The 25,045-nt window shown below is 37.6% G+C and overlaps 2 protein-coding genes across 2 annotated transcripts; one reads left to right on the forward strand and one right to left on the reverse strand.

The window, feature by feature from the left end:
• Positions 1-2,506: 2,506 nt before the first annotated feature.
• On the reverse strand, positions 2,507-3,903 carry LOC117481941. The gene is made up of 3 exons (XM_034129882.1): positions 3,853-3,903; positions 3,632-3,721; positions 2,507-3,432 (listed from the first exon to the last, which is right to left on the reverse strand). The coding sequence occupies exons 1-3, from the start codon at positions 3,901-3,903 to the stop codon at positions 2,638-2,640; spliced, it is 936 nt and encodes a 311-aa protein (XP_033985773.1). The 3' UTR covers positions 2,507-2,637.
• A 12,657-nt stretch (positions 3,904-16,560) lies between these two features.
• On the forward strand, positions 16,561-24,144 carry LOC117482291 (arachidonate 15-lipoxygenase B-like). The gene is made up of 15 exons (XM_034130360.1): positions 16,561-16,664; positions 16,896-17,046; positions 17,471-17,669; positions 17,811-17,898; positions 18,150-18,272; positions 18,403-18,503; positions 18,673-18,839; positions 18,966-19,109; positions 19,833-20,036; positions 20,139-20,225; positions 20,305-20,474; positions 22,272-22,393; positions 22,513-22,613; positions 23,143-23,313; positions 23,408-24,144. The coding sequence occupies exons 2-15, from the start codon at positions 16,903-16,905 to the stop codon at positions 23,585-23,587; spliced, it is 2,001 nt and encodes a 666-aa protein (XP_033986251.1). The 5' UTR covers positions 16,561-16,664; positions 16,896-16,902; the 3' UTR covers positions 23,588-24,144.
• Positions 24,145-25,045: the final 901 nt, after the last annotated feature.

A 25,045-nucleotide genomic window follows, 5' to 3' on the forward strand; every position in this document is an offset into this window, starting at 1 on the left:
TTGAAAACAAAGCTCTTAATCTAAGTGAGCATTGGCAAATTGTCCTAACGGATTTACAAGATATCCCCATTTCATTTGCCTGCCTTCACCGCTGTTTGTGATTTGAACATTGAGTTCCCAAAACCACAAGTACTCTTTTGAAGCTGATACAAAATATTACAGAAACTTGAAAACCAAGTTCTCTCTCTAAGTCACAAGCTAATATTTTCTTTATTTTTATTTCTTAACCTGGCTGGCTTACAGATGAAGCGTCTTATTTTGGACAGTTTAAAGTGCGAGGGTCGTGATCGGTTCGTGCACGTTCCGTGATGGCCGGCCGGCCCCCAGTCTGACTTGATACCGCCCCCATGATAAATACATTTAATTATTGTGAAGCCAGCTGCAATGGATCATTGATCCACCAGGGGGTGCAGTGGGGTTCCACACTGGAGTCATGTGAAATCAACTTCTTTGTTGTTAATAATGTTGTTTAGTCGGAAAAAACGAACGAGCCGGCTCTCCCGATTTTTAATCCTAATTTAATCATCATCATTGATGTTTATGTTCGCCGAATTGACATGAAATCACTGACAAATATGAATATTCTGTATTCAACTTCATTGAAACGATCAGGATGGGTGTTATTTTTCCCCACAATGACCAAGTCGCTGAAAATGATATGTACAGTAAGGCATAGTAATCATAGATAACACGGCAGGGTCCGTTACAGTTTGTTTTCATCTGATTTCAAATATTTCAAATGTCTGAAGTTAATAAATACATTCTCAGTGTTCAAGTCAATAATAGTCATATAAGAAAAGTACTGATCTAATAACAGAGATTTTATAAGGACTTTTCAATGTTCGACATCGCTCATGTGAAATACAGTAAACTGGATGTTGTGGTGCCGAGAGGCGGGGTATCAAAAGTACAAGCTAAACTTTTATTTAGCATCTGAACACACTTGTAAACAACGTGATGCCCGGGAAGCGAAGACCCGGCGGAAACAGCTGGTCTGGTTCACTAAAATGTCCGTGTACAGTATATCTGGTACTAATGTATAGCGGATCTTTGTTAAGATCCATATGTCACAGATAGATATTATATATAGAGATGGGATGGCAGAAGGTGCTATATATATATATATAATTCCAAAGCTGGTAAAGACCTTTCAAATTTAGCAATAATAGTCATATAAGAAAAGTACTGATTTGTTCTTGAATCAACTTTTTTATGGAAAATGTTTTATGTAATTTTATTTCATTTTAAATCAAATGAAAGACATTCACAGTTAATGTAATTAGATATACATTATTAATGCCATACGTTTTTAAATGTAATTAGATATACATTATTAATGCCATACATTTTTGCATAAATATTTATTCAGTATGATAGCTGTCTAACAGAAGTTAAATCCATTTCTCACTTATTCTGACAATGTACTTAACCCCAAATAAAAGAACCCAATAAAAATAGTTGTTAAATAATAGTGAAGTCACGTTGTAATAACAATAACTCATCTCTCTCGGTTTTTTTTGTTTTCTTTGTGTGCTTTGCCAAAAGCCACTGTGTCAAGTGTCCTAGTTGGGTTGCCGTACGGAGTTGAGCAATATGCACATGCGCAGTACCGATCGGGCAGGTGGACGGATCGGGTAGTGACAACTGCAACCCAACTAGGACACTTGACGTCTCGACCGTCTAGGCGGCTGGCCAATATGCGAATATGCATTGCGCATGCGCGAGTCTTATGATCTTATTAGGTGAGTTAGGTGAGTTAATTATTAGTTGTTAGTTAATTAGGTGAGTCTTATTAGGATATTAATGCCATATATTTTTGCATACATATGTATTCAGTATGATAGCTGTCTAACAGAAGTTAAATCCATTTCTCACTTATTCTGACAATGTACTTAACCCCAAATAAAAGAACCCAATTGGCGGACCATCTCGCACATGCGCAGTACCGATCGGGCAGGCGAACGGATCGGGTAGTGACAGCTGTCATAGTTCGTTTAGAAATCCTAGAAACACTTTATGAACAGGGTTGGGAGGGTTACTTTGTAAATGTAATCAGTTACTGATTACTGAATACATGGCTCTGAAAGCATCCGAATACAGTTACAGTTACGTGTTTTAAAAAAGTAACGTAATCAGATTACTTTCTTTATCCATCACAGATGAGAAAATAATAAAACAAATACAAAGAGGAAACAATTTGATATGTCTACCATTTATTTTAGGAGTATTAATATTTTTTCAGATAGGATCATACATTTACAAAACATCACCATGTTTTTATTTAACAAATTAATCTACAATAAATCCTAATCTTATATTATAAAACATCACCATGTTTTTATTTAACAAATCAATCTACAATAAATCCTAATCTTATATTATAAAACATCACCATGCTTTTATTTAACTAGATAATCTACAATAAATCCTAATTTTATATTATAAAACATCACCATGTTTTTATTTAACAAATTAATCTACAATAAATCCTAATCTTATATTATAAAACATCACCATGCTTTTATTTAACTAAATAATCTACAATAAATCCTAATCTTATGGTCCTATATTGAACAAACTATGCCTATCTGCGGCCTATCTACAGTATGCCTATTTTTGGCCTATCTACAGTTGAATCTATCTGTGGTTGTAACCAGGGCGAGGTGTTTCTGGATCCGTTTTTCTTGGGCTCCTCAGTCTCTCGTTTACCCGGTTCCTAATTTTATGCCACTGGTCCGTGGTCAGGCCTGGGAACCGACGGGAGACACTGGACTCAAGTGTCTGCCTCACATTGAGGGGAAGAGGCATTTTCCCTTTGCTCCCACTCCAGTTTGTGATTTTGGCCATGTTCTCATATGAGTGAAATGGCAACATGGCCATGAACATATCACCCGCAAATTTCTCTGGGCGATGCTGTCCACTGCGAAAGCAGTCCTCGAAGAACTTGTCCTCGCGAGCCGCGGAAACTGCTCTGAGGAGGGTGGGCGCATCAGGTGTGTGCGACGGTCGTGGTATTGCTTCCGACCGGAAGTGACCGCTTCCAGTGACCGCTGGAATTGGCACCTCTGGCTGTAGAGGCTGTGGGTCTGCGTCTCCCACAGGTAACTCAAACAGCCGTCGCCTGGATTGGACCTGTGTGTCCAGGTGCTGCTGCAGTTCCAACCTCATGGCAACCTGTGCCAACGTCATGGCAACCCGCTCCGACTCTGCAGTGTGCTGTGCCACCGTCATGGCAGCGCGCTCCGACTCTGCAGTCTGCTGTGCCAACCTCATGGCAGCGCGCTCCAACCTCATGGCAGCACGCTCTTCAGTCAGCTCCAACACTTGTGCCTCCGTGGCGGTTAACCGGATTTTCAGTGCCCGGATCTCTGCGTCAGGCAATCCGCCAGCCGCACATGAAACAGCCACCGGGAGCACCTTAAGTGTGATGGCCTGATAGGAAACAGAAAAAAAATATGAATACCAGTGGTCACATTTGTATTCCAAAAACGATATGTTAAAACTAATTAATACTTTCTATTTGTATTGAGATATAATAATAATAATGAGACCCCCCGCCCCCAAATCAAATCCCAATTCAACCCCTGGGTGTAAGTATTAATGATTGACAATGAGGGCCAATAGTACGTACCGCTTTCTTTTTAACCAGTCTGACTTTGCTTGGTTTTTTGGTCGCAGGAGACGGCTTCACCTTTTTTGCAGCGTCCATCTGCGGGGCGGACTATAGGAATTAGGAATAAAGAATATAACACAATTAGACATAAGCACAAGTGAAATTAACAAATAATCACACATACAGTAGGTCCAAAGGGCAGAGTATAGGTTATTTACAATCAATTTATGTCAGCTCACCTGTGCAAGAACTTTTCTTCTCTTGCTCTCGTAGAACTTGTTGGAATCCATTATAAGTTCTTCTTAGTTCTCTCACAAATAAATGATGTGCGTTCTTCTTCTTCACAAAAGACGGTGTGCCAAAAGCAAGTTATGCACTCTATTTATCTGTGAATCGTACATGGTGTTCGTGCACCTGGATTTCTATTGGCGCGTCTACAGCTACAGCCGCACCTACTTTTGTCGGCTACTAATTTGCGTAACCGGCTTCTGGAATCTGGAATCCACTATTCCACTACAACAGCCAGGATGCGCATCAACCGAGAGAAGTCCCAGGAGGTTCGTGTCATGCGGGCAAATGGAAAATCAACAAGAGAAATTCAAGAACATTTTGCAAGCCTTGGCATAGCAATTTCACAAAGCACTCTGCGATATCACTTCCAGGCGAAACCACCCCGCCGCTCAGGTCCAAGAAAACTCAAACCGTAAGTAGCCTACCTTATTTAATAGTATAGCACGTATCGTAAACAGCTGACATGTGATAGTTCTGCATTTCCCTGATGGCTTTTGTATTTTTCTTTTACAGCAATATCGTGAATGCGATGGAGAATGCGACAACGGCTGATGACGAACTCCCGGCTCATGTTGTAAAGCGGAAAATTCAGGCGGACTTTGGGGTTTCGCTAGGACTCAGCAGCATCCGCAAGGCCAGGAGAAAACTTGGCTGGAAATATGGCAGGACCCGTTTCACTCCAATGATCAGAGATCACAATAAAGAAGCAAGGCTGAGACAAGCCCTCCAGTGGATCGAGTCTGGGGAAACGTGGCATGATGTGCTTTTTACGGATGAATCCACAATAGCTCTGGAACACTTTGCAAGGCTCAGTTTCAACAGAAAGAACCATTCTGTTGCAAAGCCTCAACCGAAACATCCGATAAAGTTGCATGTCTGGGGAATGATTTCGCACCACGGTCCAGGCCCTTTGGTTATCTTTGAAGGAATCATGGACAGAATTTACTTCGAAAACAGTATCATCAAGGAAGCTGCAAGTCCATACATCAGGGGACATTTTGGGTCGAATCACCGCTTCTTCCAAGACAATGACCCGAAACACAGCGCGGCAGCAGCTGCAATTGCGGCTGAGGGAATAAACTGGGTTAAAACTCCACCCGAATCTCCGGATTTGAATCCCATCGAGTTGGTCTGGCACTTGATGAAAGACTTCATTCGGAAGGAGGCTAAACCAGGCTCGAAGCAGGAGCTGATGCAAGCGATAGAGGATTTTTGGAGGACAAGACTGACCCAGGAGACCTGTAGTCGACTAATTGCAGGCCTCAATAAAGTTCTGCCATTGGTTGTGAAAAACAACGGTGGACATAGTGGAAAGTGAAATTGAGATTGTCAAATTTAATAAAAATACAAAATAATGTATCTGTGTACGTGTTTTACTATGTGATCTGCATGCACTTATCAAACATTACACCGTTACAGTTACTGATTTCAAATAAACAAAGTCTTGGCTTTCAGAATATTAAACTTGTTTCGGCAAATTTAGATGATAAATACAACTATGAAGCTTGTAACGGCATAATTACTTAAGCGGAGAACGGAGTAAGTTAACGTTACAGCAGGCATAACAACAGCCGGTGTTTATTTTATTATAATGTATAGTCGTTATTCATTTGTTTTAAAGCTCAATAAGGAAGATTTTAACTTTCACACACGTTGACCGGCGAATGAGAATAAGGCACAATGTCCATAATGCATCTTGTGACATGCGCACTGAAGAGACTTGCAATTATTTGAAATTATTTGCCCTAAACTTCTGCTCTCAGACATAGTTAATTATTAAGTTATTACCTTATCCGATAATAATCCAATGCAGAGGCAATAATGTTATATAAAACATTATTTATATATATAGTCTTAAAGTTACAACCGGCCCTTTGAGTGCAACCTTAATGCTGATGTGGCCCGCGATGAAATTGAGTTTGACACCCCCTGCTCTAGGTAAGGGAAATGTGAACATGGAGGTGTAAAGATGCGGTTGCAGGTCAACACAAGACAACACATTAACTATTTAAATGGTCATAAGACATACACTGAGCACTTCCTTGGCATCAAGGTAATCACTAGAGAGATTCTCACTTGAGGAATCTTAACCTGAGCCACAATAAATTGTCTATAAATAGATTCCCAACATCTCAGTTGTATTAAAAATGAATAAGGCCATCTTCACGAAAAGTTCAAAAGCAGCCCCTTGCCATTCTGTCTAATGTTGTGCGACGGGGGAGGGGGGAGAGAGTTAGACGCTCGTGAATCTTACTGAGAACGTTATGTTTCCTCTGACTGCTTATGCCAAAAGCAACGACAAATTATCTGTTTTAAATACCTTTTTAGACCGTAAACTTTAGAATGAAATGTAATACCGGTTAGTTTTTTGTGTTCATACTGACAGAAGAAGAAATAAATTAAGTATGAATGAGAATAAGGCACAATGTCCATAATGCATCTTGTGACATGCGCACTGAAGAGACTTGCAATTATTTGAAATTATTTGCCCTAAACTTCTGCTCTCAGACATAGTTAATTATTAAGTTATTACCTTATCCGATAATAATCCAATGCAGAGGCAATAATGTTATATAAAACATTATTTATATATATAGTCTTAAAGTTACAACCGGCCCTTTGAGTGCAACCTTAATGCTGATGTGGCCCGCGATGAAATTGAGTTTGACACCCCCTGCTCTAGGTAAGGGAAATGTGAACATGGAGGTGTAAAGATGCGGTTGCAGGTCAACACAAGACAACACATTAACTATTTAAATGGTCATAAGACATACACTGAGCACTTCCTTGGCATCAAGGTAATCACTAGAGAGATTCTCACTTGAGGAATCTTAACCTGAGCCACAATAAATTGTCTATAAATAGATTCCCAACATCTCAGTTGTATTAAAAATGAATAAGGCCATCTTCACGAAAAGTTCAAAAGGGGGAGGGGGGGAGAGAGTTAGACGCTCGTGAATCTTACTGAGAACGTTATGTTTCCTCTGACTGCTTATGCCAAAAGCAACGACAAATTATCTGTTTTAAATACCTTTTTAGACCGTAAACTTTAGAATGAAATGTAATACCGGTTAGTTTTTTGTGTTCATACTGACAGAAGAAGAAATAAATTAAGTATGAATGAGAATAAGACTTATGTAATGTATTGACATTTGATCAGTAGCCTATAAATGTATTACTAACTTTATCCACTGTGGTACCGAAGCTTGGATCACCGCCAAAGACATGGCCGAGGGCAGCTGGCAGCTTTCAATATTTTTCATGTGCGATTCTAACGCTTTCAGAAAGTGAAACATACAGCATCATTTGAGAAAAATAAATCAAAATAAGCGTTATAAATGAACCCTGACTACTTGTGTTTAGGACTCACTGTATTTTGCTACTCTCTAGGTCTGTGGGCCAAATCCAGATATGGGGGGGGGGGGGGGGGGGGGGGTTCTGTTAGAAGGTGCGACGGGGGGGGGGGGAGAGAGTTAGACGCTCGTGAATTGTCAACGGGGGGGGGCCTCTCTGCACGGAGGAGCCGCGGAGAAGTGAATCACAGTGATCTGCTATTTTAAAGTAAATTCAACACATATCGACCCTAAATATAGCATATATTAAGAACGAGAAAGTGTTAACATCGTTTTTTGTAAACATATGACCAATGTGCGAGGGTGATGACATCAGAGCATCGTCCTATGGGCTTAGCCCCGGACAGGTACAACAGGTATTCACTCAGAGGGGGGTAGTGGCCATTTACATGTCAAAAAGCAACAAACAGTGGGCGGGTGGGGGATGGTGAACGTTTACATTTATTTACGTTTACATTTATCTACAGAATACTATCTACTATCTACATTTATCTACAGAATACTATTTAGTTTATTAAGAAATACATATTTGTAGCTTTTTTTTTATCTGCAGTAGGAAATGCAGAGAGTAGCGACAGGGCTGGTCCAACCTGATCTGTAAAGTGATCTAACTAAGTGCTATTGAATGGGGGGCTTATATGCATTTGAAAAGCAATATAAATCACACAGTTCGTATACAATCGGCATTAAAAGCACCATCGATAACCATTGCCCTTCTCCTATTCAAACCAAAAGAGAAAATGCAGATATTACACTCTGAAAAGAAAGGGTAGACATATCTGTACTCTTAGTGCCAAGTAGCTAAGCTATTCATTCGCAGAAATGTAAAGTGGTCTATCTAAGTTCTATTCATATTCTTGACGGGAAGAGTTAGTATACAATAGAGTTAGAGTTAGTATACTTTAAAAGCCTTCTCCAAATCAAACCAAGATATCTTGGGTATTCACTCAGAGGGGGGTCGGTGAACCGGGCAGAGTTTTTCGCCGGTCAACGTGTGTGAAAGTTTAAAGTTCAATCTTCCTTATTGAGCTTTATAACAAATGAATAACGACTATATATTATAATAAAACTATATATTGAGCTTTAAAACAAATGATATATATTATAATAAAATAAACACCGGCTGTTGTTATGCCTGCTGTAACGTTTACTTTCTCCGTTCTCCGCTTAAGTAATTATTACTTCCTGGTTAGCTTTCCGCTCGAAATTTAAATCTGAAAATGGCAAAATAACGGAGAAAAAAACGTTCACAGAGAAGACGACAACAATTGTCACTTGCACAAAGCAAGGTTATACAAAAAACAAATGACCCCGAACATGAAATACCTTCACGGAGTGCGTCGATGCGCAAGCTATCATCCAGATAACAGGAGGGTTTAGCTAGCGTCACCCTGCAATCTTTAAAGATCGTTTTCTCAAAATGAGTTTTTTCTCCTACTCTGAGTTCGAAATGTCCACTTCAGTAGCAGTTACATACACCAAACCTTCCAGTTATATTCCTATCAATATTATGAAGGCTTTTACAGAAGGGTTTGGTCATATATAATTCATAGCCTGAATTATATAACATTTTATACCTAAAAACATGGTGAAAATTGATATTTTAGGGCTGTTGACAGTATTTTCTGATTTATGGAGTGATACAAAGAGATATCCAAAATCCCTTCTGTAAAAGCCTTAGATACTAATATGACTACAAAATGAAACAATAATTTTGATCCTGGCTTTATCCAAAGTTCAGATTTCGGTTCCTGAAATGTGTTAAAATATGCGCATATTTCATGAGATAATGGTTCATTTGGATATTTAAACATGCTATTTCAGAAAACTTGTAATACAAAAAACAATTGCCTTATTGTAAGTAATTAACTGGAGAAATATTTAGCTGATATCTTTAAGTTAAAAAAAATACCCTATTCACCTGGGGTGTCTCGCCTTAATTAGATGTTTGATAAGTGCAGATCACATAGTAAAACACGTACACAGATACATTATTTTGTATTTTTATTAAATTCGACAATGTCAATTTCACTTTCCACTATGTCCACCGTTGTTTTTCACAACCAATGGCAGAACTTTATTGAGGCCTGTAATTAGTCAACTACAGGTCTCTTGAGTCAGTCTTTTTCTTCCAAAAAGCTTGTGACAAGATGTTATTGCTCTTGGGGCATTAAAAACAAGATTTTAACTTTAGTTTTTTATATAATATCTGCATTTTCTATTGTGAAAAACTAAGTCTTAGTTATTTAATATATAGCGCCATCTCCTGGTTAAACCCTGAAATTGGAGAATAGTGGGAGGGCCTAACATTCCTGAATACTGGTCTTTGGCAGGTCTTAGGCAGGCAACTGGCTGGCAGTCGGCAGGAAGCTGTATGCTGGGGTCCAAAATAAGAGGCTCCATCTGTACTTTGCGCATGTAACATTTCAAGGACTAAGTACTTTATCATATCCACTTTCTAGGCTGTGACCGTCGTTATTACACGATATATTGAAAACAAGGGAAATTTGAAAGGAGAATGCTCCATCAAATTCCCCCTAAAACATGTTGTTTGACTTAGAACAAAGACGGTTTACTTTGGAAACTGCTGAAAAGTGAGTCTCAAGTTTAGCAAATTCTTTATCTTTACATTTAAAATGTTATCTAGTGACATGAACAGTTTGCAACATTTTCAAAGACATGTTCTCACTCTTAGGGCACAAGCACATTTTTTCTCTAACATTTTTTCACATTTTTCTTAAGCTGGCTTGCCTACTCGTTGTTGTAAGATTTCAAGGACTAGTTACTGCCACAATTGTTGTCTTGCAGCTTTTTTAAAGATGGAGCTGTTTTTTTTTGTATAAAGGGCCATATGAGCTTTTACTAAGTAATGGAAGAGTTGGAAATGGTGTGATCCCTCACAGAGTTGTGTTGGGAGAAATCACTGGCTGTTTACATGCCTTTTGTCTTGCAAGATCTTTGGAAGCTTCTGTGATATGTACAAACTTTAAAAAAGATACGTTTTACAGATTGTTCCTTTTACAATATCGTTGTTGTTGTTGTTTGGTAACTGTTAGTGAAGATGGTTTTATAACTTGGATAACTTTGCCATTTGTTATTCCATAGCTGCTATTGTTTTGACAGCAGGCTTAAGGGTGGTTTGCACATTTATGGATTTCATCCACATTTGTTATGAACCCTAGCCTTATGGAAGAGTTTTAGTAATGGTGTATTTTCAATGTCTAGTTAATGTTACACATTAGCATATTCAGTATCATTCAAGTAGTAATCGTTTCAATCGGAACATAAAACTTTTGGCAGGAATTTCCAAAATGTACTTGTACATCTATTTAGAAGTTTAGAAGTCTCACAAAGATGACCTCTAAAATTACTTTATCTGAAATATATTTATTAAATATATTATATATATATTATTATATTATACTTATACATATTATATAATTATATTATATATTAAATATATTAATTTTCTGTAGTTTCTACACAATGCAAGCAAATTCAACACTTTCGAACTGGAAATAATTTCAACTTGAATGATACACAAAATAGTTTACAGTTTTAAGAATGTCTAATATTTGAATAAGAATTTCAACAAATGTAGTATTTGTTTTTTACAGTATTTTTATAACAGAATTTGTTGGCAATTCTAAGTTTGTAATACAAATCTGAAGTTTGTATACATTTGATACATTTTCTGAAACAAAAATATTAACTTTGCACAACTTTCACTTAATGGAATTGTTAGTATGTAGTACTCAATAAGAAGTTTCTATACATATGAAAGGTACATTTTCTAGACCAAAAATAATAACTTGGCACAACTTTAACTTACAGTATTGGAATTCTTTGTATGTGAAACTCAAAGTTAGAAGTTTTTGAAAGATACATTTTCCAAACCAAAGATAATAAGTTTGCACAACCTTTACTTATTTAAAATGTTTAGTATGCAGAACTCCAAACTTGAAGTTGTACAAAATTTGAATGAGTTATCTCGACAAAATATAATTAGTTGACTCAATTGAAAAGAGAAACTTACACATTTTAGTTAGCCTCAAAACTTAAAAATCTTGTGCAGCCTATTGCCTTGAAATTTTGAGTTGTTCTAACTTTTTTTTTTGGCATCTCAACAATGTGGTCAGACCGTGGCCCGTGACATGTTTTGTGAATTCTCCGGCGGAAGCTCCAAATAAACCATCAGTGTTTGCCATCAAAGCTCCAGCTCTCCTCGTGTCTCTCTGAGTCCTGTTTCCAATTGCTTCAGAAATTTCCCCCACAAAGTTGATATTATGAGTACTTTTTTAAAGGAAGAGGACTTATCTCTGGGAGCCAGAATTCTTGTTGGTTGCAAGGGGATCAAATACTCATTTCACACAATTAAATGCAAATCCATTTATATCTCTTATATAATATATATCTCTGGATATTCTTTTTGATATTCTGTCTCTCATTTGTCAAATAAACCTACCATTAAAATAATAGACTGTTCATTTCTTTGCAAGTGGGTAAACTTACAAAATCGGAGAAGAGAAGTAAGCGGCTAATTGAACAATCTGAGCCGTGGTTGGCAGGACCAACCAAAAGATCCAGAGCCGACAAGCCCAAGATGTTGCTATCAACATCTGCAGTGTAGAGAATAACCCTTTGGCTCTGTTTGACCTGAAAGCAGAACGAAAGCCACTAATTGACCACTCTGAGCCAAACCAGAGCTGTCAAGCCCAAAATGTTGCTATCGATAAATGCAATGTAAGTAGCTTAATTCATATTTCTTTGTATCTAGGAAATGTCCCTGTCAGGCACTCAGTTGATAGCTATCGCTAACTGTGTTGATTCGTTTAAATATGGTAAACAATGCTCAATGATTCTCAGGAAATCTGGAACTTGTTTGAACAACCTTGGATATTGTCCAACAAAGCAACAGTGACAAATTATCCTTTTCATCGTTACCACATAACTGAAGGCGGTGCTGGCAGTTACAGTTCGCCAAATTTTATGAAACCACTTTCAGGATCGTTAATCAACTTGGTTTCCGATGAAAGGCATGTAAGTGCATGATTGAGGCAACATATTCCTTTTCAAGTATACAAATTCTCACGCATTGAGATCCACAAAATTGCCCTCCCACCTTGTCTTTTATTCCTACAAAATGCCAGAGAAAAACGACTCTATAACTGATAAAACCTCAGGTTGCACAACGAGAATACTGACAGCAAACAACATACAAGCTTCGACTGGTTTAGTTTGCATTTTGGTTTGCTGAGAATGTATGTAATATAAATGACAATAAAATATGTACTGTACATTTAAGTGGACACATAAAGTGTCCACTTAAATGCTCTCATTAAATAAGATTGCATTTCGCTGACTCTTTAATCCAAGACGACTTACAATAAGGGCAGTAAGCCATAATGATTCATGCTAAGGACAACAAGAAAACTGCTGCCACATTCACTTCAAACGAGCCGGACCATTGAAAGTGCTGATGCATAAGAAAGACTCATAAGTACCATTTTATTTTTGATCAGCCAAGGTACAAGTGAAACAGGTGGGTTTTCAGTTTACAACGCAAGATGTGTAGACTCTCTGCTGTCTATACGTGAAGCAAAAATTAATGTATTTTTTCAGCTGTCCCTGGGTCCACTTCAAAGTGATTATCTTTTGTTATTATTATTAGTTCATATTTGTTTTTGTTTTGAATTCATGGGTAGAGAGAAAACACATATTTATCTTTTTCAGAACACATACCGTTGCCTTAAAAAACATTATTTGTTTATTTTCCTGTGGTTTCTCAGTTGCAGTAACTGTTCAGCTCAGCTGACTAAAGGGATGTTTCACTCAGACAAAATAACCTTGACTGTCCAGAAAAGGTTTTGAACATATCGCTTCATTATAAGATAATGTCCAACATGTATTTTTTAATGTTTCATGTGAAAAGTGTTTTAGCCAGTACAAAATAAACTCAAGGCAGCTTTTAATTCAGAATTTACTTGAACACAGTGAGCTACACTGATATTTTGAATGAGCGAGGAAGCATGAGTTGATCTGGCGTGCTGAATTTTATACACAATTCTTTGTATGTGAAACTCAAAGTTAGAAGTTTTTGAAAGATACATTTTCCAAACCAAAGATAATAAGTTTGCACAACCTTTACTTATTTAAAATGTTTAGTATGCAGAACTCCAAACTTGAAGTTGTACAAAATTTGAATGAGTTATCTCGACAAAATATAATTAGTTGACTCAATTGAAAAGAGAAACTTACACATTTTAGTTGGCCTCAAAACTTAAAAATCTTGTGCAGCCTGTTGCCTTGAAATTTTGAGTTGTCCTAACTTTTTTTTTTTTACAGTGTGGCATCTCAACAATGTGGTCAGACCGTGGCCCGTGACTTGTCTTGTGAATTCTCCGGGCGAAGCTCCAAATAAACCATCAGTGTTTGCCATCAAAGCTCCAGCTCTCCTCGTGTCTCTCTGAGTCCTGTTTCCAATTGCTTCAGAAGTTTCCCCCACAATGTTGATATTCTGAGTACTTTTTTAAAGGAAGAGGACTTATCTCTGGGAGCCAGAATTCTTGTTGGTTGCAAGGGGATCAAATACTTATTTTACACAATTAAATGCAAATCCATTTATATCTCTTATATAATATATATCTCTGGTTATTTGTTTTGATATTCTGTCTCTCATTTGTCAAATAAACCTACCATTAAAATAATAGACTGTTCATTTATTTGCAAGTGGGTAAACTTACAAAATCGGAGCAGAGAAGTAAGCGGCTAATTGAACAAAATGCCAGAGAAAAACGACTCTATAACTGATAAAACCTCAGGTTGCACAACGAGAACACTGACAGCAAACAACATACAAGCTTCGACTGTTTAGTTTGCATTTTGGTTTGCTGAGAATGTATGTAATATAAATTACAATACAAAATGTACTGTACATTAAAGTGGACACATAAAGTGTCCACTTTAATGCTCTCATTAAATAAGATTGCATTTCGCTGACTCTTTAATCCAAGACGACTTACAATAAGGGCAGTAAGCCATAAGGATTCATGCTAAGGACAACAAGAAAACTGCTGACACATTCACTTCAAACGAGCCGGACCATTGAAAGTGCTGATGCATAAGAAAAACTCTTAATTACCTTTTTATTTTTTATCAGCCAAGGTAAAAGTGAAACAGGTGGGTTTTCAGTTTACAACGCAAGATGTGTAGACTCTCTGCTGTCTATACGTGAAGCAAAAATGCATGTCTTTTTCAGCTGTACCTGGGTCCACTTCGAAGTGATTATCTTTTGTTATTATTATTAGTTCATATTTGTTTTTGTTTTGAATTCATGGGTAGAGAGAAAACACATATTTATCTTTTTCAGATCACATACCGTTGCCTTAAAAAACAGTATTTGTTTATTTTCCTGTGGTTTCTCAGTTGCAGTAACTGTTCAGCTCAGCTGACTAAAGGGATGTTTCACTCAGACAAAATAACCTTGACTGTCCAGAAAAGGTTTTGAACATATCGCTTCATTATAAGATCATGTCCAACATGTTTTTTTTAATGTTTCATGTGAAAAGTGTTTTAGCCAGTACAAAATAAACTCACAGCAGCTTTTAAGTCAGAATTTACTTGAACACAGTGAGCTACACTGATATTTTGAATGAGCGAGGAAGCTTCTGCTGATCTGGCGTGCTGAATTTTATACACAATCATGTAAGTATTTTTCCTCATTGACTTCCATGTCAATAAATATAAGTACAAGACTGTTTAATGTCTGCACACTATGACAATGCATTTGTTGTTGTTTTTTGCTGGAAAAAAGTGTCAGCATTCTCATATTATTTTCATAATTGTTGCTTAAAAAAAGCCTGGTCTTTATTGCAAGTAAGGACGTTTTTGCACATGAGTTTTGGTCTTAATATGCGCTGCTCAAATTTTATGAAACCACGTTAAGGATCGCTGAACAACTTGGTTTCCGATGAAAGGCAAGTAAGTGCATGATTCAGGCAACATATTCCTTTTCAAGTATACAATTTCTCACGCATTGAGATCCATAGAATTGCTCTCCCACCTTGTCTTTTTTTCCTACAAAATGCCAGAGAAAAACGACTCTATAACTGATAAAACCTCAGGTTGCACAACGAGAACACTGACAGCAAACAACATACAAGCTTCGACTGGTTTAGTATGCATTTTGGTTTGCTGAGAATGTATGTAATATAAATTACAATACAAAATGTACTGTACATTTAAATGCTCTGATTAAATAAGATTGCATTTAGCTGACTCTTTAATCCAAGACGACAAGACGGTACAATCATGTAAGTATTTTTCCTCATTGACTTCCATGTCAATAAATAAAAGTACAAGACTGTCTAATGTCTGCACACTATGACAATGCATTTGTTGTTTTTTTGCCGGAAAAAAGTGTCAGCATTCTATTATTATTTTCATAATTCCTGCTTAAAAAAAGCCTGGTCTTGTAAGGACGTTTTTGTACATGAGTTTTGGTCTTAATATGCGCTGCTCAATATGGGCCTAATAAGGCAGTAGTACCACAAGAATAGTAATTCTCCCATAATAACACTTAATAAATATGATCTCTTCTTATGTAACAAGACATGAAAATACAAGTGTTAATTAAGTCTAAATAACTCAAAATTAGGTATTTCTATCTAAGAATATGTTCCCTATTTTAAAGTGAAGTCTTGTTCATAACCAATAAGCTAGTAATTTGACTCTAATTGACCTGAACAGGTTCCCTATTCTAAAGTTGCCTCCTCTTCACACTTTGTAAATACATTATAGCACACACCTACTGCAATTAACCTCAACAGTGAACAAAGTAGGCACAACTTGAAATATCTGTTTTATTAATGAACCACTAAAGAGAGGTTCAGACACATACCAAAACATGTCAAGTTAAAAAGCAGTTAAAAATGATGTATTGAAGTCAATGGCGAGAGAAAAAAATTATCTTTCGATCCCGTTTGAATTGTTTCATGAATTACACATATGATGTTTGTCAATTGAAAAGATAATTTTGCAAGTAAAAAAAAAAAAAAATGGTCGTACAACTGTGAAGTAACACTTTTTTTTTTGTGTGAAACCGCTCAATGAACTACATCTCTGGTCTCGCACAATACACGTTACCAACACCAAGACGGCCGTCACGTTAGCACATTTCACCTCTTTCTTTCAGAAAAGTATTAAACGAGGAGAAAATCACTACAAGTCTGGGCATGTTGAGAGCTGTACATACACAAAAGGAGAGTTAGTCGGTTCCGTATGCATTTTCTAGTTCTACTACTTCTTTCTGGACACTCCCACAAACTGTTAGTATAAATAGCAGAATCAGTGGGGATTACCTTTATCGAAAGAGCCTTTCTTCAGAGAAACTTCTCGCTCATTAAAAGGTAAGAGAGATGCTTTGTGATTGTTGATCAGTTAAGCAATGACTGGACAGTAACACATTCAGTGGGACATTTTATATTAGTTGTATAATACTTTTTGCTTCAGTCATTTTAATTATGATACCAGAATTTGAAGGGTTTCTTTGCACTGAGGTCGATGTAATCACAGTTACTCGTATTAGTACTGAATGGTTATTATAGTTCTCTCACAACCAGGATTCTTCTGCTTTTCAGAGTGAAAATGGTGGACTATAAAGTGACAGTATCCACTGGCTGCCGCGATGATGCCGGCACTTCAAGCAGGGTCCACATTAAGCTGAAGGGAAAAGATGGGGACAGCGAACGCATCTGGCTTGAAGGAGATTCCTCTTTCATCCCAGGAGCTGTAAGTCTTAAATATGCCTTTCTATTTTTAAACAAAGGCTTTAACATGCTTCCTCAAACTGAACAAGAGATAACACACACACGTGTTCTAATTTACAGAAACTCAAATAATAGAAACCTTTAATTATCCCTGTAGGGTAATTCAGGTGTTTATTAAGCAACATGAATAAGATTGAAATACAAGATAGCACAGGTAAGTGTTCATACAAGGAACACTCTGCAGCCTTGACATCTAGTTGCTCTCTGGGAAGAGGAAGCAAAGACAGTGAACATATCTTCTGTGTTGCGCACATTTTTATTATTTTCTCAAACCTTATACATTCAGTCATTTTGTGATAATCATTTGGATGTCTAAGCTTATTGGTTATCAAATACACTTTATCTCTTGTATCAATGTTTCCAAACAATTTCTGTCATTACACCAGGTGTCTTCTTTCACTGTTTCCTGCCCTGTCTCCATTGGAGAGCTGCATGGGATAGAGCTAGACAAAAAGCCACCAGAAACACAAGATGAATGGTTCCCTGTCAAGGTGGTAGTCAAATCCCCTGAGGGAGGCACCTACAAGTTTCCCATTTTCCGCTCCATCACTACCACTGATGTACAAAACTTCAGAGAAGAAAATGGTTTGTGAAATGTTTGTTTGACATCCTGTACAATGTGCACTTTCCAGAAGATATGAAGTTATAACAAGTTATTCAAGCTGGTCTATAAGGAGTCCAGAGAAAATTCTGTATGTTAAATCTGTTTTTTATTATTTTTTTAAGCTCCGGTGATTACTTATGAGCTTTGCTCTGCTACTTTGGACAGGCTGTGGGAATTATTTGACCCGGATTGGCGAGAGAAATACTATCTGTAAGTGCTCAGAGCATATTCACATTTTAATTGTATCTATTCCAAAGATAACATGTATCTAAACCTCCTCCACCTTTGGGTAAATATATTCATGATATTTAATGACAAATGAATCACAGCGTGACATTGTTGCACCAGGGTTTATGATTACAAATAAAATAGCCTACTTGTAGGTGCACTTTCTCCCTTGTTAAGCATTAGAGTGGTAGTTTTAACAGCGCAGCCTCACCACCTTTTTCTATTTAACACAGCTGGCATTTGGATGGAGAAGGAATGCCCCATTGCATGAAGGCAGAAACGACCTCTTCTCTGCCTTTGGAGGTCCAGTTCTCCTGGACCAAGAAATGGGAGTTTTACTCCAAAGTCATCGCTGGGTGAAGCCTTTAGAACACCTACCTACCTACCTACCTACCTACCTACCTACCTACCTACCTACCTACCTACCTACCTACCTACCTACCTACAAATAAAGTTATTGTATTGTAATAAATGTTTTTTTTCTAGGCTGATTGAGCTGAAGCTGAAGGGACTTGCTGATTCCAAAGAGAACTGGACTGATCTTGATGATATCACGGGAATATTAAACACCAAGAACCACTTATCAGGTGTACTATCATAGAATCTCAAATTATTAATTTATTTTGTGAACGAAAATGTTAAATCATGTGGAACCGAGAACAGAACCCTGAGAGACCCCACAAAAGACAGTTGTTTAAGATAAAGATTTTATAAAAGAAAATCATAAACTCAACTAAGTGCAGCTCTTTTGTCCAGTCTATGTCCAGCAACATTGGAAAGAGGATGCTTTCTTTGGCTACCAGTACCTAAATGGTGTCAACCCCATGTTGATCCGACGTTGTTCAGCTCTGCCCAACAACTTTCCTGTCACTGATGAGATGGTTTTCCCCAGAGGTCCGTATACCTTGGTAGAGGAAATGAAGGTGAGTGTCTTGATACTCTCGGTAGTGTTTTCCCCAATGACATGGTGAATTAAGATGTTCATTTAGTATGTGTAATATATACTGTGTTGATGTGATTCAAATTGTTACTCATCCTCTCTAAAACAGAAAGGCAACATATTCCTGTGTGACTACAAGCTTCTGGATGGACTGAAACCAAACATCATTGATGGGAAGCAGCAGTACATGGCGGCTCCCCTCGTCCTGCTCCATAAAACACCTCATGATGAGCTGATGCCACTCGCTATTCAGGTGAGATTTGCACTCAAGTAGCTAACATAAAAGATCTATGCATTGATTAACTATCATTGATTCAACTATCATTCAAACTGCAGAAGAAGTCGGCCTATACGTTTATTTATTCCTGCTTGAGCCAGAGCCAGGCAGGAATAGTTGAGTCGGATCAACTTTTTTTTACAAGACACAAAAGCATTGATGTATAAAAGACAAAGGAACGTGGGGCTGCTGCTCTGAAGTGAACCCTTTGGTCTGACATGGGCTTCAATGAAAAGGTATATTTCCCCTTAAAGGTTCTATATAAATGCAGTACATATATATATATATATTATTTATATATATATATATATATATATATATATAGCGCTTTTCCAGTCTCTGGCACCAATCAAAGCGCTTTACTCTCATGTCAGCATTGATCCATTCACACACTAATTAGGGGAGACTAATATACACCCCAATTGGCCATTCCATCGGGAACAATTTAGGGATCAGCTTCTTGTCCGAGGACACTATTGAAACCATTGACCCGGCAATTGGTGGACGCCGCTCTTCCTCCTGAGCAACATATTAAATAGTTGCTATGAAACTACTTTCTATGTAAAGATATAGGAGTAGTGATTACCTAAGCAGTGAATGAAGTCCCAGTCCGTGGATGCAGTCCCTCTGCTTTAACTTCCATATTTAAGCGTTTAAAAGATTGACTGAAAAGCACAGTCACCCTTCCTTCTCCTGCAGCTGAAGCAGACTCCAGCAGGAGACAATCCCATCTTCCTGCCTACTGATTCTGAGTACGACTGGTTGATGGCCAAGGTTTTCGTGAGAAGTGCAGATTTCAACCTGCATCAAATCAATTTTCACCTGCTGCGCACACATCTGCTGGCTGAAGTCTTCACAGTGTCACTGATGCGCAATATGCCAAGGGAAAATCTACTGCATAAGGTACCTGGAATAATAATACTTGAATTACTGTAGCTGTATTTTTTCAACTTGCTTACTTTGTTAGCATGTAATAGTGTTACTAACAGAGTTCCCTCCTTCCAGCTGCTCATACCTCACACTCGTTACACTCTGCATATCAACGTCCTAGCTCGAACAAACCTCATATCTGAGAACGGAGCTTTCTCACAGGTACGGAAAGACAAACTTTTTTAATATCATGTACAGTATTTGTCTCTAACTATATCCTGAAATATTGACTGTTCCCTAGTTTGTATCTTCTGGTGGAGAGGCTTTGAAGACCATCCTGAAGCGATCACTGTCCTCATTGACCTACAGCTCCCTCTGCATACCAGAGGACATCACTGAGCGTGGCCTGGAGGCTGTGCCCAACTTCTACTACAGGGATGATGGACTCAAGCTCTGGGATATCATCCAAAGGTATCAGAGTGTAGGCAGTTTCTATTCTGCAATAATAATATGTGCTAGGGATGCAAATAATGTATATTGTAGTTGCCATGCGATAAAGACTCAGATGATGCTTAGGGTTAGGTTTGTTTGAAACAAACAAACAACTGAATCACATAAAACTAATTATGTCAATGAAGAAAGGATAGATCTGCTGGCACGCACAAAGGCTATGGATCTGTTTTAATGCAGTTATTGCCCCAGCAAAGAGCACTAGTCCTGCAGTAAAGCAACTTGAAAATACAAATGCAGAATTAGAGTTTATGTTCCATTCCCCATCTGCAGAAGTGTGCTCCATGTTTTGTTTCATGAGGCCTGGCTACAAAGACTTTAAGATTTCTTAAAGTGTCAAACGTACACCTATACAACCAATTCTCAAACTTATCTCTACCTTAGGTGAGGGATAATGTGCATTTTTCAATATTGAAAAATAAAGATATTGAAAAAGCCTTGCTGTACATTATCCTTAAAAAAACTCTGTTCCACGGCGTACCAATGGCTGGAACTGCAACAAAAACAACTTAATTTTAAATGAACGGCAGCACAGATCAATGTTTTCTTTTACTGTCCAAGTCTTTTCACAGTTTATTTTTCTTTCAAGTCCTTAAACAACGCCAGAGAAGCCCATACCGTGTTCATGTTAGTGTTTACCTCCTGTCTGTCTTCTTCTGTTGACATTTCTGACATCTAACGCTCTATCTTTCCTTCTCTCGCTTGATCCTTCTCGGCAACGGTCATTATTTAGCTTAGCAGCGGTCTGTTATCGAGTATTAATACCCTCTGATATCTGTAATGACCAATCAGAATCGAGTTTTCAACTCAGCCGTGTAATAATACATTTTATACATTTAGTTTGTTTTGAAATCCCAGTAAGGTTGCCAGGTAACCATTAGACTCTATATGGTTGTTGCTCATGGTCACTGTTTAACAACAAATGCATGCAGCATGATACTTCATATAAGACCACAAACTTAATTTGCTGGTAGCATAGGCGTCATTTTCGCTGGGGACATGTCCCCTACAATTTTAGAAAGTATAGTTTGTTTAAAAATCGGAAAAATAGTGTGCACAAATAAATGTTATAAATGAGACACCTTGAGAAGGTTTATTTACACAAGAAAACATCTACCATCTTGAGAACCGTTTATCCGTTTTCAGTTGATGGGTGTATTTCTGGGAACCCAGTGGTGTAGCTAGCTTGCAACAAGTACAATAATTGTCAACCCAGTATGACTATCCAGCGGTGTCCATGGTTACTCACATTACAATGGTCACATGACTGTTGTCAAACATGAAAACAAAATGGTGGGGCAGGAAAAACTAAATCAAAACGATATAAGTTTAACATATTTGTGTGTGTGTGTGTGTGTGTGTGTGTGTGTGTGTGTGTGTGTGTGTGTGTGTGTGTGTGTGTGTGTGTGTGTGATTAATATTAATTTGTTACAGTATGAATATGGTGTGCTTATTGAGTAACCCCACTGTAGGCTGAGGCACCAATTTTCATAACAAAGTGACACCCATTGGTGGTATGCATCATGGAAGCCAGGTTAAGCTGGGATAACACAGCAAAAAAGCTACATTGGCATGTCTTAAAAAATGTCAAACTATTCCTCAAAGTTAGGATCCTCTTTGTCAAATATTTCACCAAAATCTTCAAAAGCACAGACCTGATTCTTCTAAAGGAATGGGCCATTCAATGATGTCCCTACAGAGAGTCATACTAGTGCAGTGTGTATAATACACCAGCTAGAAATGTGTTTTACATTTCAGGTTTGTGCAGGGAATGCTCAGCTTCCACTACAAGAGTGATGCTGATGTTGAGGTTGACGAAAAGCTGCAGGATTGGATTTCAGAAATCTTTGAATATGGATTTCATTCCCGATCATCAACAGGTGGGCTAAAGAAAAGCTAAATGTTTTAGATAATAACTGTGCACAGTTATGTACCATTGTAATATGATTATTTAAAAAAAGGCGTCTTAGTAAAGCATTTACTTCCCTCTGGTTCTCAGGGATCCCACAGAGATTCAACACTGTGGCAGAGTTGGTGAAGTTTGTCACCATGGTGATCTTCACCTGCTCAGGACAGCACTCAGCCGTGAACACTGGACAGGTGAAGCCTCTTAATATACCACAATTATTGTGTATTTGTGTGGAATGGGTAAATAAGGTTTTATTAGTATGTTTCTGTCCTGGAGAACGATGGATGAATTCTGTTAAAAAAAATTACATTAGACTTAGAGGATTGTAAGCAAGTCTTTAAAATAAATAGTATTTGAAAGCTATGTTAGCAAGTCAGCAAGGCTTTATAGGCACAGTGAGGCTTTAAGCCAAAATCAACAAACTATAACATGCTGTTAAACTCACAAGAGCAACTGGATTCAACAAACAATGCAAAACAATGAGAACAGAAACAGGAGTTGTATTACTTTAAAAAGGTTTTATTGCAAAACGGGCAGGTACTGTGAGTTTGTGGATGTAGTAGCAGAAAGAGCTGACACTAAAAATCCAGAAAAACATTGAACGTCAAGGAGGCACTACAGAAAACTCTGTCCTCTCCTCTCCTCATCCTCTCTTGCCCATTAATGTCTGCACATGCTTTGTTCTAAATGTAATGGCACAAAAATATTAATTCATTGCAGTATGACTATGGTGGCTGGATGCCCAACACTCCAACCACAATGCAACTTCCTCCACCAACCAGAAAGGGGAAAACAAGTAAAGAAACGATGCTGCAGACATTGCCTAACAAGGGTCAGACAGCTAACGCAATGTCCACCTTGTGGCTACTCAGCAACTCGATCTCTGACACCGTAAGTGCCCAAAACTTCCTGTGAAATAAATTACATATCACCTCAAGATGTTCAGATCGAAGATTTATTTTTTATGTATAATTGATTCTATCAGGCACATCTTGTCCACTACCCTGATGCCGACTTTGACGAGACGACCCACTGCGAACTGATAAGGGCCTATCAAGGAGATCTTCAAGCATTGAGTGCACGCATCCGTCTTAGAAACTTGACCGTGAACGTCCCATACACATACATGGATCCAGCGAAGGTAGAAAATAGTGTGGCTATCTGAATATCAGAAGGAATATGTTCCTGAGGTGCTGGCCAAATTCCCCTTCATAGTAACCAAAGTAGAAACGGGGAAAAACTGCATGTTATTAAATAATGTTGGTGTGGTGGAAGGAAACTATACTGCGTTTGATCATTGAGTGATGATCTGGGAATTTTTTTAACAGCCTGATTGATAAAACGGAAAATGTACAGTTTTAAATCATAATCGACATGTTATTTCTTCTTATTAGCCAATTAATCAATACACAGGGTATCTTAACAAAATCAATAGCTCCTGGAAAAATATTATTTTGCATTACAATTGTAAGACTTAAATAAACTGTGCCTTATTACTTATGGTAATAATGAAAAGATAAATATTTGTAGAGGGAATTTTGTTTTGCCATATTCACTACAGGCCGTGTAACGTATCTGTATGTATAAAAAAAACAGTTAGTGAGAAGTTTCTTATGATATCCATCTTTCATGGACGAATGGGACAATTCCAACGTGTTTGTTTAAACTTGTATGTGATATGGAAAATGTAATAAACATGGTGTGGGTCATCTGAATATAAAAGTCATGTGGTGGGTTTTTGGTTCCCCGAGAGACGCAACTTGGTTTAATTACTTATACTTATTTATATGATTAATAATTATATTAAATATATTAATTAACTTTTTTTTGTAATGATTATTAATTCCTTCTGATAGCCATTTTAGTTCCCTTATTGAGCAAATGACCCAACTTCTTTAAGTGACTCTTTATGTATGTCAAAGCTACAGATTCAATAGGATTAAGGAAATGTTATTAGTTATTAATTGTATTTAACTATTTCTGGACACAGGTATAGTTATGTTGACATGTTGACATTACAGGTCCAGCCTTTATTATTAAACTAAAATTAAAATCTCTAAAACTTGCTCTAGAGGAACCTGTGCACTTGAAGCACAGCTGAAGTAAGAAACAATGCAAAGTGTGCAAATACAAAAAATATAAATAAGGTCGAAATCAGAAATATGTCAAAAGATATAAGCAGGCATGCAAGTAACATAACATTATTGCACATAATGCATGTCCCATATTATCCCGTAAAACTAAAAAGGAGTGTGAGTGACTGACGGTTATTGTCCACAACGCTCCACATGTTGTGCAGCATCCTCTTTTAAGACAACACACAAATATAATCAAGCTCCTCCCTTACGACTTCCTAGAGAACTTGTTAAATCTGTGGGTGTGGGCTGCCCTCACCCTGCCGCCCCAGCACATTACAACAAAGACTACAGCAACTGGCTTAAGTACAATTTTGAGAGACTTGTACTGTATTTGAGTATTTCAATTTTGTGCTATTTTGTACTTCTACTCAACTATTATTCAGAGGTAAATCGTGTACTTTTACTCCACTACATTTATTTAATACATTTAGTTGCTTTACAGATTTGGATTAATAATGTGAAATATAATCAACACTTAAATAAGA

Source organism: Trematomus bernacchii, unplaced genomic scaffold, assembly GCF_902827165.1.
Source record: "Trematomus bernacchii unplaced genomic scaffold, fTreBer1.1, whole genome shotgun sequence".
NCBI lineage: Eukaryota > Metazoa > Chordata > Actinopteri > Perciformes > Nototheniidae > Trematomus > Trematomus bernacchii.

What these genes read in the sequence shown, in the direction of transcription:
- LOC117481941 (XM_034129882.1), bottom strand. Translation starts at nt 3,903, where the DNA reads ATGGATTCCAACAAGTTCTACGAGAGCAAGAGAAGAAAAGTTCTTGCA. An exon ending in GAAGAAAAGTTCTTGCACAG is followed by an intron (nt 3,722 to 3,852) that starts GTGAGCTGACAT and finishes TAATTCCTATAG; the next exon opens with TCCGCCCCGCAGATGGACGC. An exon ending in GACTGGTTAAAAAGAAAGCG is followed by an intron (nt 3,433 to 3,631) that starts GTACGTACTATT and finishes GTTTCCTATCAG; the next exon opens with GCCATCACACTTAAGGTGCT.
- LOC117482291 (XM_034130360.1), top strand. Translation starts at nt 16,903, where the DNA reads ATGGTGGACTATAAAGTGACAGTATCCACTGGCTGCCGCGATGATGCC. An exon ending in AAACTTCAGAGAAGAAAATG is followed by an intron (nt 17,670 to 17,810) that starts GTTTGTGAAATG and finishes TATTTTTTTAAG; the next exon opens with CTCCGGTGATTACTTATGAG. An exon ending in TGGCGAGAGAAATACTATCT is followed by an intron (nt 17,899 to 18,149) that starts GTAAGTGCTCAG and finishes TATTTAACACAG; the next exon opens with CTGGCATTTGGATGGAGAAG.